General features: G+C 44.2%; 1 protein-coding gene across 6 annotated transcripts in view; it reads right to left on the reverse strand.

Moving 5' to 3' along the window:
* Positions 1-14619, reverse strand: part of CD47 (CD47 molecule) — a 62207-nt gene that overhangs the window by 39114 nt on the left and 8474 nt on the right. For all 6 annotated transcript variants that reach the window (XM_080657318.1, XM_080657317.1, XM_080657316.1 and 3 more), the window contains exon 2: positions 4279-4626. In XM_080657318.1, coding sequence (XP_080513444.1) covers positions 4279-4626 — 348 coding nt within the window. The remainder of the gene's footprint in view (positions 1-4278; positions 4627-14619) is intronic.

Below are 14619 nucleotides of genomic sequence, written 5' to 3' on the forward strand. Positions count from 1 at the left end.
TAATATAAGAATCTTGCAATGCCTTTATGTCTACATTATGAACATAATATATATCCTGTTGACAATAATGGAAGTAGAAACTCTGCCTTTAAAAAAAAAACACTAAAGTTTATTTGGAAAAATGTAAAATGTTAAGCTTCCAAGCTTTTGTATCATTAATAATATAAATATAGACATTATTAACAGATTTTTATAACTATTATTTACATTTAGTATTTGGTTGTGTACAAGGTGTTTTAACAGAAACTATACACCATGGGAATAAAAAATATACTGGGTTTTGAAGACAGATCTAGGTTAATATTCTAGCTATGACTCTGACTTTGAACAAGTACCCTAAATCTCTCTGCTGTTAAATGGTAAGTCCTATATCCATCTTCCAGAGTTCCTGGGATCATAGGACACAATATAAAATATCTGGTATGTGCTCAAATAAATGTTATGTCATTGTACTGTTCTTTTTTAAAAAATATATATTTTATTGATTTTTTTTTACACAGAGGAAGGGTAAGGGATAGAGAGTTAGAAACATCGATGAGAGAGAAACATTGATCAGCTGCCTCCTGCACACCCCCTACTGGGAATGTGCCCGCTACCAAGGTACATGCCCTTGATCGGAATCGAACCTGGGAGCCTTCAGTCCACAGGCTGATGCTCTACCCAATGAGCCACACCAGTTAGGGCTGTACTGTTCTTATTTGTGCTGTTATCACATCACTGAAATCGGGATCATGTCTTAGTCACCACTAAATTCAAAGGGCCTAGTACAGTACCTGTCACAAAATAGGCATGCAATAAATCTTTTTTAAGAGAGAGACTAACATATTTACATCTCAAAACAATCCTGTAATTAAGATAGTATTCCCATTTTACAGACCAAAACTGGGGGCCAGATAGTTTGAATTTCTTACCTAAGTTTTCTCAAATTAGAAAAGGTATCACATAATCTCACTCACAGGTGGAATGTAATGAACAAAATAAACTGATGAACAAAACAGATCCAGAGACATAAAAGAATGGAACAGACTGTCCAATCTCAGATGGAAGGCAGAGGTGGGTGGAAAGAGATCAACCAAAGAAATTGTATGGATATATGCATAACCCATGGACACAGGCAATAGTGTGGTGAAGGCCTGGTGCAAGGGGCCAGGGCAGGCTAGAAGGGGTCAATGGGGAAAAAAGAGGACATATGTAGTACTTTCAAGAACAAAGATTTCTTTAAAAAATAAAATAAAATAAGAAAATGGTGAGGTACAGAAAAAAGCTTTCTAAATTCAAATTCTGTGCCCTCTCCATCGTACTATAGTCTACACAGGCAAAACTGTATCTCAATTATAATATTTTCACATATTAAGTCCTTGTGCTCCCCAAAAGGGAACAAAGATTGGCCACCATTAATCCACATTCCACTAAGTGGAATTCTCTAGTAAGCAATTTCAATTCTCCTTTATGCTTATATTTGAAAAAAAAAAAAAAAAAAAGCACAACAGTAAAAATGGATTCCACTGCCTAAATTCCCAGGGTTCACATGATGGGTAAGTAAATTTATCACAATAAATTTGCAAGAACCTGCTTCAATTAACCTTTTTGGGAGAGGAGTTTCTTCTTTTTTTTTCCTTAAAAAAAAATGGTGCAAAACAGTGACAACACCAGATGCTGGCAAAGATGTGGGAGAACTACATCACTCATATGTTGCTGATGGGAATGTACAATGGAACAACCACTCTGGAATACAGTTTGGCAGTTTCTTCAAATACTAAGCCTATACTTACATATGATCCAATAGTTGTACTTCTATGCATTTATCCAGAGAAAGGAAGACTATGGTCACATAAAAAACTGCACATCATTGTTTATAGCAATGTCATTAGCAATAGCCAAAAACAACCACAAACAACCAAGACATCCTATAGAAGGTAGATGGTTAAACAAGGTGTGATATACCCATAGCATTGAATATTACTGAGAGAGAGAGAGAGGTATTGCTATATGATGCTGTGCATTAATAGATCACAAAGGCATTGAGCTGAGTGAAGAAAAAAAGAAAGCCAGTCTCAAAAGGTTACATACTTTTATAAAACATTTTTGAAATGACAAAGTATTGATATGGAACACAAATTGTGCTTGCCAGGTTAGGGATAGTAAGAGGGCTGGTGACTATAAAAGGGTTGCATGAGGGAGATATTCGTGTTAATGAAATAGTTCTATATTCTGATTGTGGTGGTCATTACAGAAATGTACACATGTGATAAAAAGAGAAAGAAATATATACACATTGTACCATTGTGAACTGACTGCTTTTGACATTTAACTACTGTTACATAAAATGTAACCAAGTGGGTGAAGCTGAATAAGAATACAAAGTACATCTCTGTTCAATCTTTGAAACTTCCCATGATTCTATAACTATTTCAAAAAATAAAAATGGGTGCACAGGTAAAGGTCTGAGACCTCTGGTAGAATCTTCTAAATTCTCTACAACAAAAGACCACCCTCACATTTTAATGGCCCCAACAGTAAGCATAGTTCTTATTTTATCAGGGGACTTGGAATACAAAGATGAAACAATCACATAGAAAATTACAAACTTTGTCTTTATCCCAGAGATTGATATCCCTTTCCCATCCATCTTCATCCCATCTCCTGGCCTTTAAGTCTTGATTTTACAATTCTCCTCTCAGTGACCTACACTCTACTCCAAAATCACCCTCCCCCATTGTGAGTTAGTGAAATTTCCAATGGAGGAGAGATTTTTGAGCAGAAAAGCCTTCCAAATTCTGCTCTTAGCCATCTCCTGCCCATGCTGCACCACACAGACACCCCTCTCATGACACCCCAGGCTCTGTACCTCACTTCATTAAATAAACATTCCAGGAAAACAACTAACATTTGCAAAGTACTCTGGTTTAAATAGGACTTGTACCCAAGGGACCTCATGATGCTTGTTAGACTGTAGAATACATAAAGCAGGAATCTATTTTAATCCCCATTTTATTTTTTAATATATTTTTATTGATTTCAGAGAGGAAGGGAGAGGAAGAGAGAGATAGAAACATCAATGATGAGAGAGTATCATTGATCTCATTGATCAGCTGAGTCCTGCATGCCCCCTACTGGGGATCGAGCCCACAACCCTATAATGTGCCCTTGACAGGAATCGAACCTGGGACCTTCCAGTCTGCAGTCCAATGCTCTATCCACTGAGCCAAACCAGCTAGGGCTTCATCCCCATTTTAGAGATGAGGTAACTTGGACTCAGTGAAGTAACTTCTCAAGTTCAACAGATATAAATAGTTAAGTTGCAGAATAGGGATGTAACCAAATCTCCTGATTCCTAAGCAATGTCAAAATATTCCATCAGAATGAACACCCCATTCCCAATCTGGTAATAGACATTTCATAACAGGAAACGCTAGAACAATAAAAGGCAAATAGTTGGTTCAACTGAATGGTCTGATCCCATCTAAAGCAGAGGTTCTCAAAGGCTTGTCTAGTCCTGAGAGCAGTAATATGTCTAGTGGTTCTAAATAGAGCTTTCAAAATACAAAGTCAGTATGCACCTGTATGTGGTTAACGTAACCAGCTGGCATGGCAAGGCCTAGAAAAGAAAGCAGATTGTTTACTTCAGCTAGCTTTACTGCTTTATGCAACTCACCAGCCCAAGTCTGTGAAGAAAGGGCACAATCATGGTGCTATAACCAAGGCTGAATTCAAATTAATTCTATTGGATCCCTAGCCCTCCCACATCTTGGCCAAGAAAAAGAGCACCATAGCAAGGCTGAACACAGGAAAGCTCAAGAAAACATCATTGTAACCTCATTTTTAATCTCTCAATTCTTCTAATCTATTCTTTCCAGCTGGAGCATGGCTGGGACATTTCACCCTTGACCAAAGTGCAGGTAATAATTTTTTTAAAACAAAGCTACATAATAGGAAAGATCATGGAAAATTAATCATATGAAAGATAGTACTTTTGAGAGCAGCAACCAAAAATGCAGATTAAATGACGCCAGGACTCCTCACCCCAACAGAATAGTTTTCAGACTAAAAGTTTGAGAACCTGACAATACACAAACAACAAACAGCAAAGGAGTTTTATTATGAAAAGTAGAAGAGCAAGTAAAACCCATGATCTTAAAGTTGCTGAATATTACATAATCATTTGTTAGTCATAACCTACTTCTTGATTCAAAGGAGATCCTAGTCCCATTGTGCCCCATTTCTAATAGGATCAGGTTACTGCAGGACAAATAAAAGAAAAGATTATAAAATTCTTACCAACACGATATTTTAGTTCTACGATGGTTTCGCCTTCTCTGCTTAATTCTGTTACTTCGCAAGTGTAGTTTCCTGGGATAGCATTGCTCTTGTCCATCTTCAAAGAGGCAATGCCACTTAATAGTGCTTCTGGAATGATGTATGCACTTGAAAAGTTATTGGTGGGCTTGGATTCATTTTTATCTCCATCATAGAAGAAAATGTGTGTGTCTCTGAATTTCCACTTTACAAACATTTCTTTCAGGCTCTTTGCCTCCACATTATTAACGACACATGGAATTACAACAGTTTCATTGCAAGCGGTGTATTCTACAAATTTGGTTATATTAAATATTAGCTGAGCTGAACCTGCAAAAGAAAAAGAAAATAGTTTCATGTCATTATAGAATTCTATAGCATAAGATCTTAGGGATGTTACAAATCCTTAAGATAAAAGAGCAAGGCTTCAATTGTCCCCTTAAGTTAGCAGTGCAGCTATAGAGAGAAGGCAGACCAGGTGAAAAAGAGAAACAAGTTATTTTAATATTAACATGCACAGATGGTAGACACCATCGTAACTTTTCCTTATTCATTTTCAGTAATACAAGGAACATGCAGATGTAGTATTTGGCATCAGAAGCTTTGAAGTCATCATTGTTGCTCACTGATGTGCATAGAAAAATATTGTCCTTACCACGGGAAAGTTTTGAACAGAAAATCAAACCAAATATTATATTCAGTCTCAACTTCTATATACTGCCTCCAAACAGAACTTGCTAAACCCATATGAAGAGTATCTCTATCTTTAGGTTGCATTTCCAAGCAATGTGTTGAGCTATACCAGCCGTGGGCAAACTACGGCCCGTGGGCCGGATCTGGCCCGTTCAGCTGTTCTATCCGGCCCGCGGAGCTGAAAGAGCGGAGGGTTCTCTTGCTCTCCCCTCCGCTCCTTTACTTTGAATTTATATTAGTTCACACAAACACTCTATCCATGCTTTTGTTCCGGCCCTCCGGTCCAGTTTAAGAACCCATTGTGGCCCTCGAGTCAAAAAGTTTGCCCACCTCTGAGCTATACTGTACTTTAATATAAAAAGTAAATAGGATGAACCACATCACATCTTTCCTCTAAGATGGGAAGTCTTAGGATGCTAAGGAGAAAAAATATTCTCTGTGGCTATTTCCCATTGCAATATACATTCAGCAATGGACATTTGGAATGCAAATACTATAAAGAATTATATACAACTAGAGGCCTGGTGCATGAAAATTTATGCACTGGAGAGAGGGTCCCTCAGCCCGGTTTGCCCGCTCTCACAGTCCGGGAGCCCTCAGGGGCAGGAGGCAACCCAGCGATCAGGGGAAGGCAATACCCATCACACCTCTGCTGCTGCCACTGCCGGCAGCACAAGCCTTGGCCGGCCCTGGTTACCTGAGCCTCGGGCGGCTCTGGGCGGCTGGGCTGCCACCATCCAAGGCTTGCCTGCACGTTGGGCATTGGCTGGGTAGCTGCCATCTGAGGCTTGCCTGCTCCTCAGCCTGGCCCTGGGCGGCTGGGGAGCTGAGGGGACTGGGGGACTCCAGAGGCAAGTGCGCGGCAAGGCCGGGCCCTAGTGGGGCTGAGGTGACTGGGCGCCGCCATCTTGTGGCTGTGGGCACCGCCATCTTTGAGGGGGGCAGTCAATTAGCATATTCCCTCCTTATTGGCTGTGGGCGCTGCCATCTTTGCAATGGCGAGAGGGTCAATTAGCATATTCCCTCTTTATTAGATAGGATTGAAAGGCACTGTCTCACTCCCATATTTCATTGACATTATAGAACAACAATTTCCAAATGTACGTTACAGGTATTCCTTCTTCCTAAAAACCATAAACCACTCAAAATAAAGCTAAGAAACAAGTTGAAGACAAGAATAGATACTGCTAATAAATATGGTATATTCTATTAAACACTTCTCAATAGGATAAACTACCAGATGTCTTACAAAATAGGGATTGGGAAGGTAAATGCAATCACTCATCTTTCATCTAATATGTTTAAGATTGTGGAGAAATTATAGTTCTCCCCATATTTTTCAGCCATTTATCAACTCTTTTATCTAGGTAGTTAGTTGGACTTTCCCTGAAAAAACAAAAAACACAAAGCACTAACAAATATAAATATCAGCTTTAATAGTTCATCCTTACAGTTCTTTCTTCTAAATAAATTGGGAATAAAACTCAAGGGCTTAACAGGGGTCGGCAAACTTTTTGACTCGAGGGCCACAATGGGTTCTTAAGCTGGACCAGAGGGCCGGAACAAAAGCATGGATGGAGTGTTTGTGTGAACTAATATAAATTCAAAGTAAAGGAGCGGAGGGGAGAGCAAGAGAACCCTCCGCTCTTTCAGCTCCGCGGGCCGGATAGAACAGCCGAACGGGCCGGATCCGGCCCGCGGGCCGTAGTTTGCCCACGGCTGGCTTAGGATGTTATTTTCTAGGAACACAGTATTTGGTAAATGCCCATTTAGTTGAATGCTAGGATGCATAGTGAAATAGGAACTGGACAATGTTCAGAAAGCCTGAGTAGAAATGCTACCTGTCCCTTGTCAGGATGTGACCTTAAGCAATTCACTTAACTTTTCTATGCCTTGGTTTACTCTCTGCAAGTAAAGGATCAGAATGAACACCGGACTACTTCACAGAATTATGGCAAGTATCAAAGGAGCAAATACATAGACAAGTGCCCTCTCAGCAATACTCTAAAAACTGGGCAAACAACATTTTTATGGAATGATCTAGACCAGTGGTCGGCAAACTGTGGCTCGCGAGCCACATGCGGCTCTTTGGCCTCTTGAGTGTGGCTCTTCCACAAAATACCATGGCCTGGGTGAGTCTATTTCAGCCGTGGGCAAACTACGGCCCGCGGGCCGGATCCGGCCCGTTCGGCTGTTCTATCCGGAGCCGAAAGAGCGGAGGGTTCTCTTGCTCTCCCCTCCGCTCCTTTACTTTGAATTTATATTAGTTCACATAAACACTCCATCCAGGCTTTTGTTCCGGCCCTCCGGTCCAGTTTAAGAACCCATTGTGGCCCTTGAGTCAAAAAGTTTGCCCACCCCTGGTCTATTTTGAAGAAGTCGCATTAGAAGAAGTTTAAGTTTAAAAAATTTGGCTCTCAAAAGAAATTTCAATCGTTGTACTGTTGATATTTGGCTCTGTTGACTAATGAGTTTGCTGACCACTAATCTAGACCAAGCATGTCAAACTCACAGCCCACAACAAATATTTTTGTGGCCCAGTCAATATAATGGTATGTAGGAAATGTTTTAATAAAAATTTTGTAACTTAGTTTTTACTATATCGTTTTATACATAACTAGAGGCCTGGTGCATGAAATTCATGCATGGGTAGGGTCCCTAGGCCTGGCCAGCGATCAGGGCCAATTGGGGCCTTCCTTCCCTGGCTGCCGACCGGGGCCTCCCTTCATTCCGCACCACCCCCTGGTGGTCAACGCATGTCATAGTGAGCGGTCAAACTTCCAGTCGGTTGAACTCCTGAGGGGACAATTTGCATATTTGCCTTTTATTATATAGGATTCTTAATAACAAACTACAATGTTTGCTAATGACTGGTTACTATAATGGTGTTGCATTAATTTCCCTTAAGCACCTTATGCGCAGGTGCACCATTTCTCTCCACTAATACTAGCAGCGAATATTTTAGCAGCCTATTGCCACGTCATTAGTCTTGTACTGACTTGTTTGGTGTGCAGAACAGGAAATATTTCACTTTCAGAGAACAAGAAAAATAGGTTTATTTGCAGTACACTTATTGATTTCCAAATGACTGACCAGCAGTTATTCAGTATCTGGTAAGTTAATGTTCAAGAAAAAAATATATTAATTTTTATTAAAATTTTCTATTATTTTATGTTAATGATCACTCATTTATTTCAGCCCTTTGTATTCAGCATGTCCCTACTGAAATAAACCTACGTTTCCATGAAAACTGAAGCTTTTGTTATTTTGCAGCCCACATAAACTTAAACCTTGTTTATTTAGCCCCTGTTAGCCTTTGAGTTTAACTTGCTTGATCTAGACCTTCTCTGACTGGGAGGTGCAAACTGTTTTGTTTTGGGAAATTTGCCATCTGAACTAAGCTTGTGGTTCACAAGTTCACTTCTTCCCAGTTCTCTACACTTATAGCCATCCCAGACTTCCAATTGCGTTTTTCAAAACCTTGGGGTTCTGAATTATTTCCCCTGAGATAGAAGCATTGAGGGGGAGGCTATCGTGTACAACAAGGAGAGAAAACGTGGTTTTGATGTTGGAATTAGAAAAGAAGGAAAGTGTCAGAAAATACGTTGCACAATTTTGAAATGAACAAAAGGATTACTGAGTGTCCTTTCAGTGGAGCATTGGGATTGTCTTACAGATCCTTTGGGAATATCTGATTCTATAAGGACTGTGCCTTTCACTGTGTTTGACTGAGCTATTTTACAATTTTGTAAGTTGTAGAAAACTGAGAGTAATGTAAATGACTCATGTCCATAGAGAGAGAAATAAACGTTGTTGTGTAATTTATTTCCACCTGGTAAAAGAGAGGATTTTAAGGGTTTTTTGTTTGTTTGTTTGTTTTCTTTTTTAATTTGTATATTTTATTTTTTAATCTTTATTGTTGAAAGTATTACATATGTCCCCCTTTCTCTACCATTGACCCCTTCTAGCCATCTCCCACCCAAGCCTTCACCACCCTATTGTCTGTGTCCATGTGTTATGCGTATATGCATACAAGTACCTTGGTTGATCTGGAAGACAGGATTTTTTTAAATTACATGTTACTGCCCTAAGGATGTTGGCCAATTGCATATATTCACTAATTCATTACAGCTTTCCTGGTTGCCTATACATGTGTCTTTTCTTCCAACTTTATTTAAAAGCCAAGATGGTCTTACCATCCTGCTTATTTGCTTATTAATGCATGAATTAAGTCTCTGACACATGGTCATTTTATATTTGTTTAAGTCAAGATATTACTTTCTAAAAATTATCCTTTAATAAAAGATACAAGTGAAGAGCTCTGTTATCCTAGTAAAGGTGTTTAGAATACTCTTGGTAAGTAAAAAGTGGTTGGCAAACACTGGACAATTTCATAACTTATGCTTAGAGAATGGATTTCCAACAGAATACAGAAAGAACTAATTGCACTACATTATTTGTTGTAGTATGCAAAATCTCATAGCTGAAGCCATTTAAATACTAGTAGAATTAGTGCTGGTAATAAAATTAAAATAAAATTGACCTGGGTAAACCATAACTTGAATAACCCTTGCACTATCTATACTAATAAAAGGGTAATATGCAAATTGGTCAGGATGCACTCACAGTAACAACCGAATAGCAGGCTGCATGGGGCGACCAGGCCAGCAGGGGGGTTAGCGAGGGACGAACAAATAACTGACCAGCAGGCTGCATGGTGACCAGACCAGCAGGGGGATTAGTGAGGGACAACAAACGACTAATCAACAGGCTGCGTGGGGTGACCAGGCCAGCAGGGGTGCAGTGAGGGGCAACCAGGCCAGCAGAGGGCAGCAGCAAGGGGTGACCAGGCCAGAAGAGGGAGGCAGTTGGGGCAACCAGGCCGATGGGGCAGCAGTTGGGGGTAACCAGGCCAGCAGGGAAGGCAGTTAGGGGCAACCAGGCCAGCAGGGGGTACAGTGAGGGGAGAGCAGGCCGGCAGAAGGGGCAGTTGGGGGTGACCAGGCCAGCGGGGGGGCAGTTGGGGGCAACCAGGCTGGTGGGGCAGCAGTTGGGGGTGACCAGGCCAGCAGGGCAGGCAGTTAGGGGCAACCAGGCTGGCAGGGGGTGCAGTGAGGGGCGAGCAGGCCAGCAGGGGGGCAGTTAGGGACAATCAAGCTGGCAGGCAAAGGCGGTTAGGGGTGATCAGGCTGGCAGGGGGGCAGTTAGGGGTGATCAGGCAAGCAAGCAGGTGAGCAGTTAAGAGCCAGCAGTCCCATATTGTGAGAGAGATATCTGACTGCCGGTTTCGGCCCGATCCCTGGCTCGAACATCCCCCGAGGGGTCCCAGATTGGAGAGGCAGTCAGGCCAAATTTTGTGCACCGGGCCTCTAGTCTATATATATAAAAGGGTAAAATGTAAAGTGTCCCCTCAGGAGTTCGACCAGGAGACTGTGAGTTCGACCAGGAGACAGTGAGTTCGATTTCTCACTATGACGTTCACTAACCACCAGGAGGCTGTGTGGAACGAAGGAAGGTCCAGGCCAGCAGACGGAAGCTGGGAAGGGAGGCCCTGGCCAGCAGCTGGAAGACCCTGATCGGCCCTGATCGCCGGCCAGGCCTAAGGACCCTACCTGTGCACAAATTTCGTGCACTGGACCTCTAGTAATTAATAAATAAGGGTAGTCCAAAAATGTCAGCCTACCAACTATTAACCACAACTTCACTTCTATAAATACTTATTTAAATACTAAAAGTAATAAAAATATCTGATTTGGGTTTTCTCTCTTTTGCCTACAGCCTTCTGATGGAAAAGCAAATTGAAGAAAAGATTTGAAACAGAACAAATATAAGAACACAAATAACTAACATGAGTAACAAAATTCTGAATAATCAAGATATGCTTACAGTGGTCTGAATCAAATAGAAAGGTATTAATATAACCATCAGTAATGTCAGGGTTTACAATAAATTAAAAATGAAATGGAAAATTATTTTATGTTGAGTGCCAAAAATACTGGACTCTACAATCTCTGTGAATACCAATCACCAACCTAACCATCTCTTTCTATAGTCCTGAAGACAGCCAACATGTGGTTGCAGAGAAGGCTCAATATATGGCTTGGAATTTTTAAAAATGCAGCAAACATTTACTGAGAATTACCTCATCTGAAACATTGTGATAGGATGTGTGGATACAATGATGGGCAGATGGGGAGAGTATGACTTATCTTTTCAAAGCTTCCAATTCTGATTTGGTGGAATGAAATGCACTTTTTATAACACAGGATTATGTAAGTGTGATCCTTCCTGTATGAGCAAAGTGCTCTGGAAGGGCAGGACAGGACAGGACAGGACAGGAATCAGTCTTACAGGTTTCTAGGAAAATGTGTGTTGCTACCTGGGGAACAACAGAAAAGTGTCATAGTCCCCGGCCACTTGGGTGGTCTTCAATCTTTTTACACATGTTCCATGTAAAGTTTCTCTCCTCTGTAACAGCTCTTAACTCTCTCTCCTTCTGCAGGAGCTTATTCCATACTCTCCAAAGCAGCCTCTCTTTTTATTTCTTAACTGGAGGCCTTGTGCATGAAATTCATGCACGGGTGTAGTCCCTAGGCCTGGCCGACAATTGAAGCACAAGCATCTGGCATGGAAGGGCAGGTCCCAGCTGACCTCCGGGCCCTGGGCAGCATCTGGACCCCCAGGTTCCCACACGACTCCCTCTGCCTGAGTCACGGCGCCCGAGTCCCCATGGGGAGATGCAGTGAGCACGGCGGGACGCCGCTGGTCTGGGTGCAATGTGGACCTCTGGGCCCCTAGTGGCGCTGCGTGGAAGCCAGGTGGGAAGTGTGCTCTCTCCTGGCCAGCCTCGCAGACCAGCTCCTGCTCAAACCCACAAGGAGCCTGGCCAACCCCTGTGGTGCTGGCGGCTGTGGCCCGGCTCACCCAGAAGAGGCTGAATGAGTGCAGGGTGGGCTCCTCACAGGTACCCAGCACCTGAGCACGGGGGCTTTCCTGGCACACAAGCCCTGGCGTCCCAGGGGAGGGTAGCGGGTGGAGTGAGAGTGAGCTCAGCAAACACCCAGCATTCTCACCACACCTCCATCTCTGTCACCCCCGCCCCCAGGTAGCCAGAGAGAGGTCTCAGCACTTCGCCAACACCCACTGATAATTAACTAGGAAAGTCCTTGAAGATATTGATGGGTGGGGAGGCAAAAATGAAGCTTCAAATACTCTCCATCTATAAATTTACCTGTAAATCCAACAATCCACATTTATCTACCACACATCCCCACTGTTCATCTTTAGAAATGAACCCCTTTACCTGAAAGCTAATTTCCATTTTTGCCTCCCCACCCATCATATCTTCAAGGACTTTCCTAGTTAAATATCAGCCACATGTTCCGTGCTGCCCCCTGGTGGTCAGCTCACGTCATAGAGGTAGGTCAAACTCCCAGTCTCCCGGTCAAACTCCAGGTCGAACTCCTGGTTGAGGGGACTATTTGCATATTAGGCTTTTATTATATACTAGAGGCCCGGTGCACAAAATTCATGCACAGGGGGAGGGAGGGTTGTATATCCCTCAGCCCAGCCTGCACCCTTTCCAATCTGGGACCCCTTGAGGGATGTCTGACTGCCCACTTAGGCCCAATCACAGGCCTAAAGGGGCAATCGGACATCCTTCTCACAATCCAAGACTGCTGGCTCCCAACCACTCGCCTGCCTGCCTGCCTGATTGCCCCTAACCGCTTCTGCCTACCAGCCTGATCACCCCTAACCACTCCACTGCCAGCCTAATTGATATCTAACTGCTCCCCTGCTGGCTCGATTGTCCCTAACTGCCCTCTCCTGCCAGCCTGGTCACCCCTAACTGCCCTCCCCTGTTGGCCTGGTTGCCCCCAACTGCCCTCCCCTGCAGGCCTGGTCACCCCTAACTGCCCTCCCTTGCTGGCCTGGTTTCCCCCAACTGCCCTCCCCTGTAGGCCTGGTCCTCCCCAACTGCCCTCCCTTACAGGCCTGGTCTCTCCTGCAGGCGTGGTCCCTCCCAACTGTCCTCCCCTGAAGGCCTGGTTCCCCCCAACTACCCTCCCTTGCAGGCCTGGGTCCCCCCAACTGCCCTCTCCTGCAGGCCTTCCCCCCCAACTGCCCTCCCTTGCAGGCCTGGGTCCCCCCAACTGCCCTCCCCTGCAGGCCTGGTCTCCCCCAACTGCCCTCCCCTGCAGACCTGGCTCCCCTCAACTGCCCTCCCCTACAGGCCTGATCACTACTAACTACCCTCCCCTGCAGGCCTGGTCTCCCCCAACTGCCCTCCCCTGCCAGCCTGGTCACCCCTAACTGCCTTCCCCTGCTGGCATGGTCCCCCACTCCAACTGTCCTCCCCTGCCGGCCCGGTCACCCCTAACTGCCCTCCCTGCTGGGCTGATTGCCCACAACTGCCCTCCCCTGCAAGCCATCTTGTGGCAGCCATCTTGTGTCCACATGGGGGTGGCCATCTTGTGTGTTGGAGTGACAGTCAATTTGCATATTACTATTTTATTAGGAGGATTCAAATTGAGTCCATCAGTGATGCCAGATGAGATGCCAGATGAGAAGCCAGAAGCTTCAAATACTCTCCACCTATAAATTTACCTGTAAATCCAACAATCCACATTTCTCTCCCACACATCCCCAATCTTCATCTTTAGAAATGAACCCCTTTACCTGAAAGCTAATTTCCATTTTTGCCTCCCCACCCATCAATATCTTCAAGGACTTTCCTAGTTAATTATCAGCCTCCCACATGCCCCTATTAAACTTACATAGGTTTTGGTTTTGTTTCTTTTTAAACATTTAAAAATAAGCTCAAATATTCATCAACTTTAGAAAATCCCTCATGTTTGTCTCTCTCCTTCCAAGCATCCTACATAATAAAGAGGTGATATGCAAATTGACCATCACTCCAACACACAAGATGGCGACCCCCATGTGGTTAAAGATGGCCACCCCCATGTGGACACAAGATGGCCACCACCAGATGGCTGGCAGGGGAGGGCAGTTGTGGGGGGACCAGGCCTGCAGGGGAGGGCATTTGGAGGTGACCAGGCCAGCAGGGGAGGGCAGTTAGGGGTGATCGGACCAGCAGGGGAGGGCAGTTGGGGGGTCCAGGCCTGCAGGGCAGGGCAGTGAGGAGGGACAGGCCTGCAGGGGAGGGCAGTTAGGGGCAATCGGGCTGACACAGAAGCAGTTAGGCATCAATCAGGCTGGCAGGGGAGTGGTTAGGGGGTGATCAGGCTGGCAGGCAGAAGTGGTTAGGGGCAATCAGGGAGGCAGGTAGGCGAGCAGTTGGGAGCCAGCAGTCCTGGATTGTGAGAGGGATGTCCGACTGCCCCTTTAGGCCTGCGATCAGGCCTAAACGGGCAGTTGGACATCCCTTGAGGGGTTCCAGATTGGAGAGGGTGCAGGCTGGGCTGAGGGACACAAAGTGCACACCCCCATGTACGAATTTTATGCACTGGGCCTCTAGTCTATATATATAAATAGCCAGGGTCTGTAACATCCAAAACAACTGAAGGAATGACTGAAGGCCAGGCTGGCGCACAGCAGGCTTGGGTGGGTAAGGACTGGCCAGCGGGCTGAACTGCTGACCTCTCAGAGGAGAGGTGGGGCTGATCA

The sequence above is a fragment of the Plecotus auritus genome (assembly GCF_963455305.1).
Source record: "Plecotus auritus genome assembly, chromosome: 2".
NCBI lineage: Eukaryota > Metazoa > Chordata > Mammalia > Chiroptera > Vespertilionidae > Plecotus > Plecotus auritus.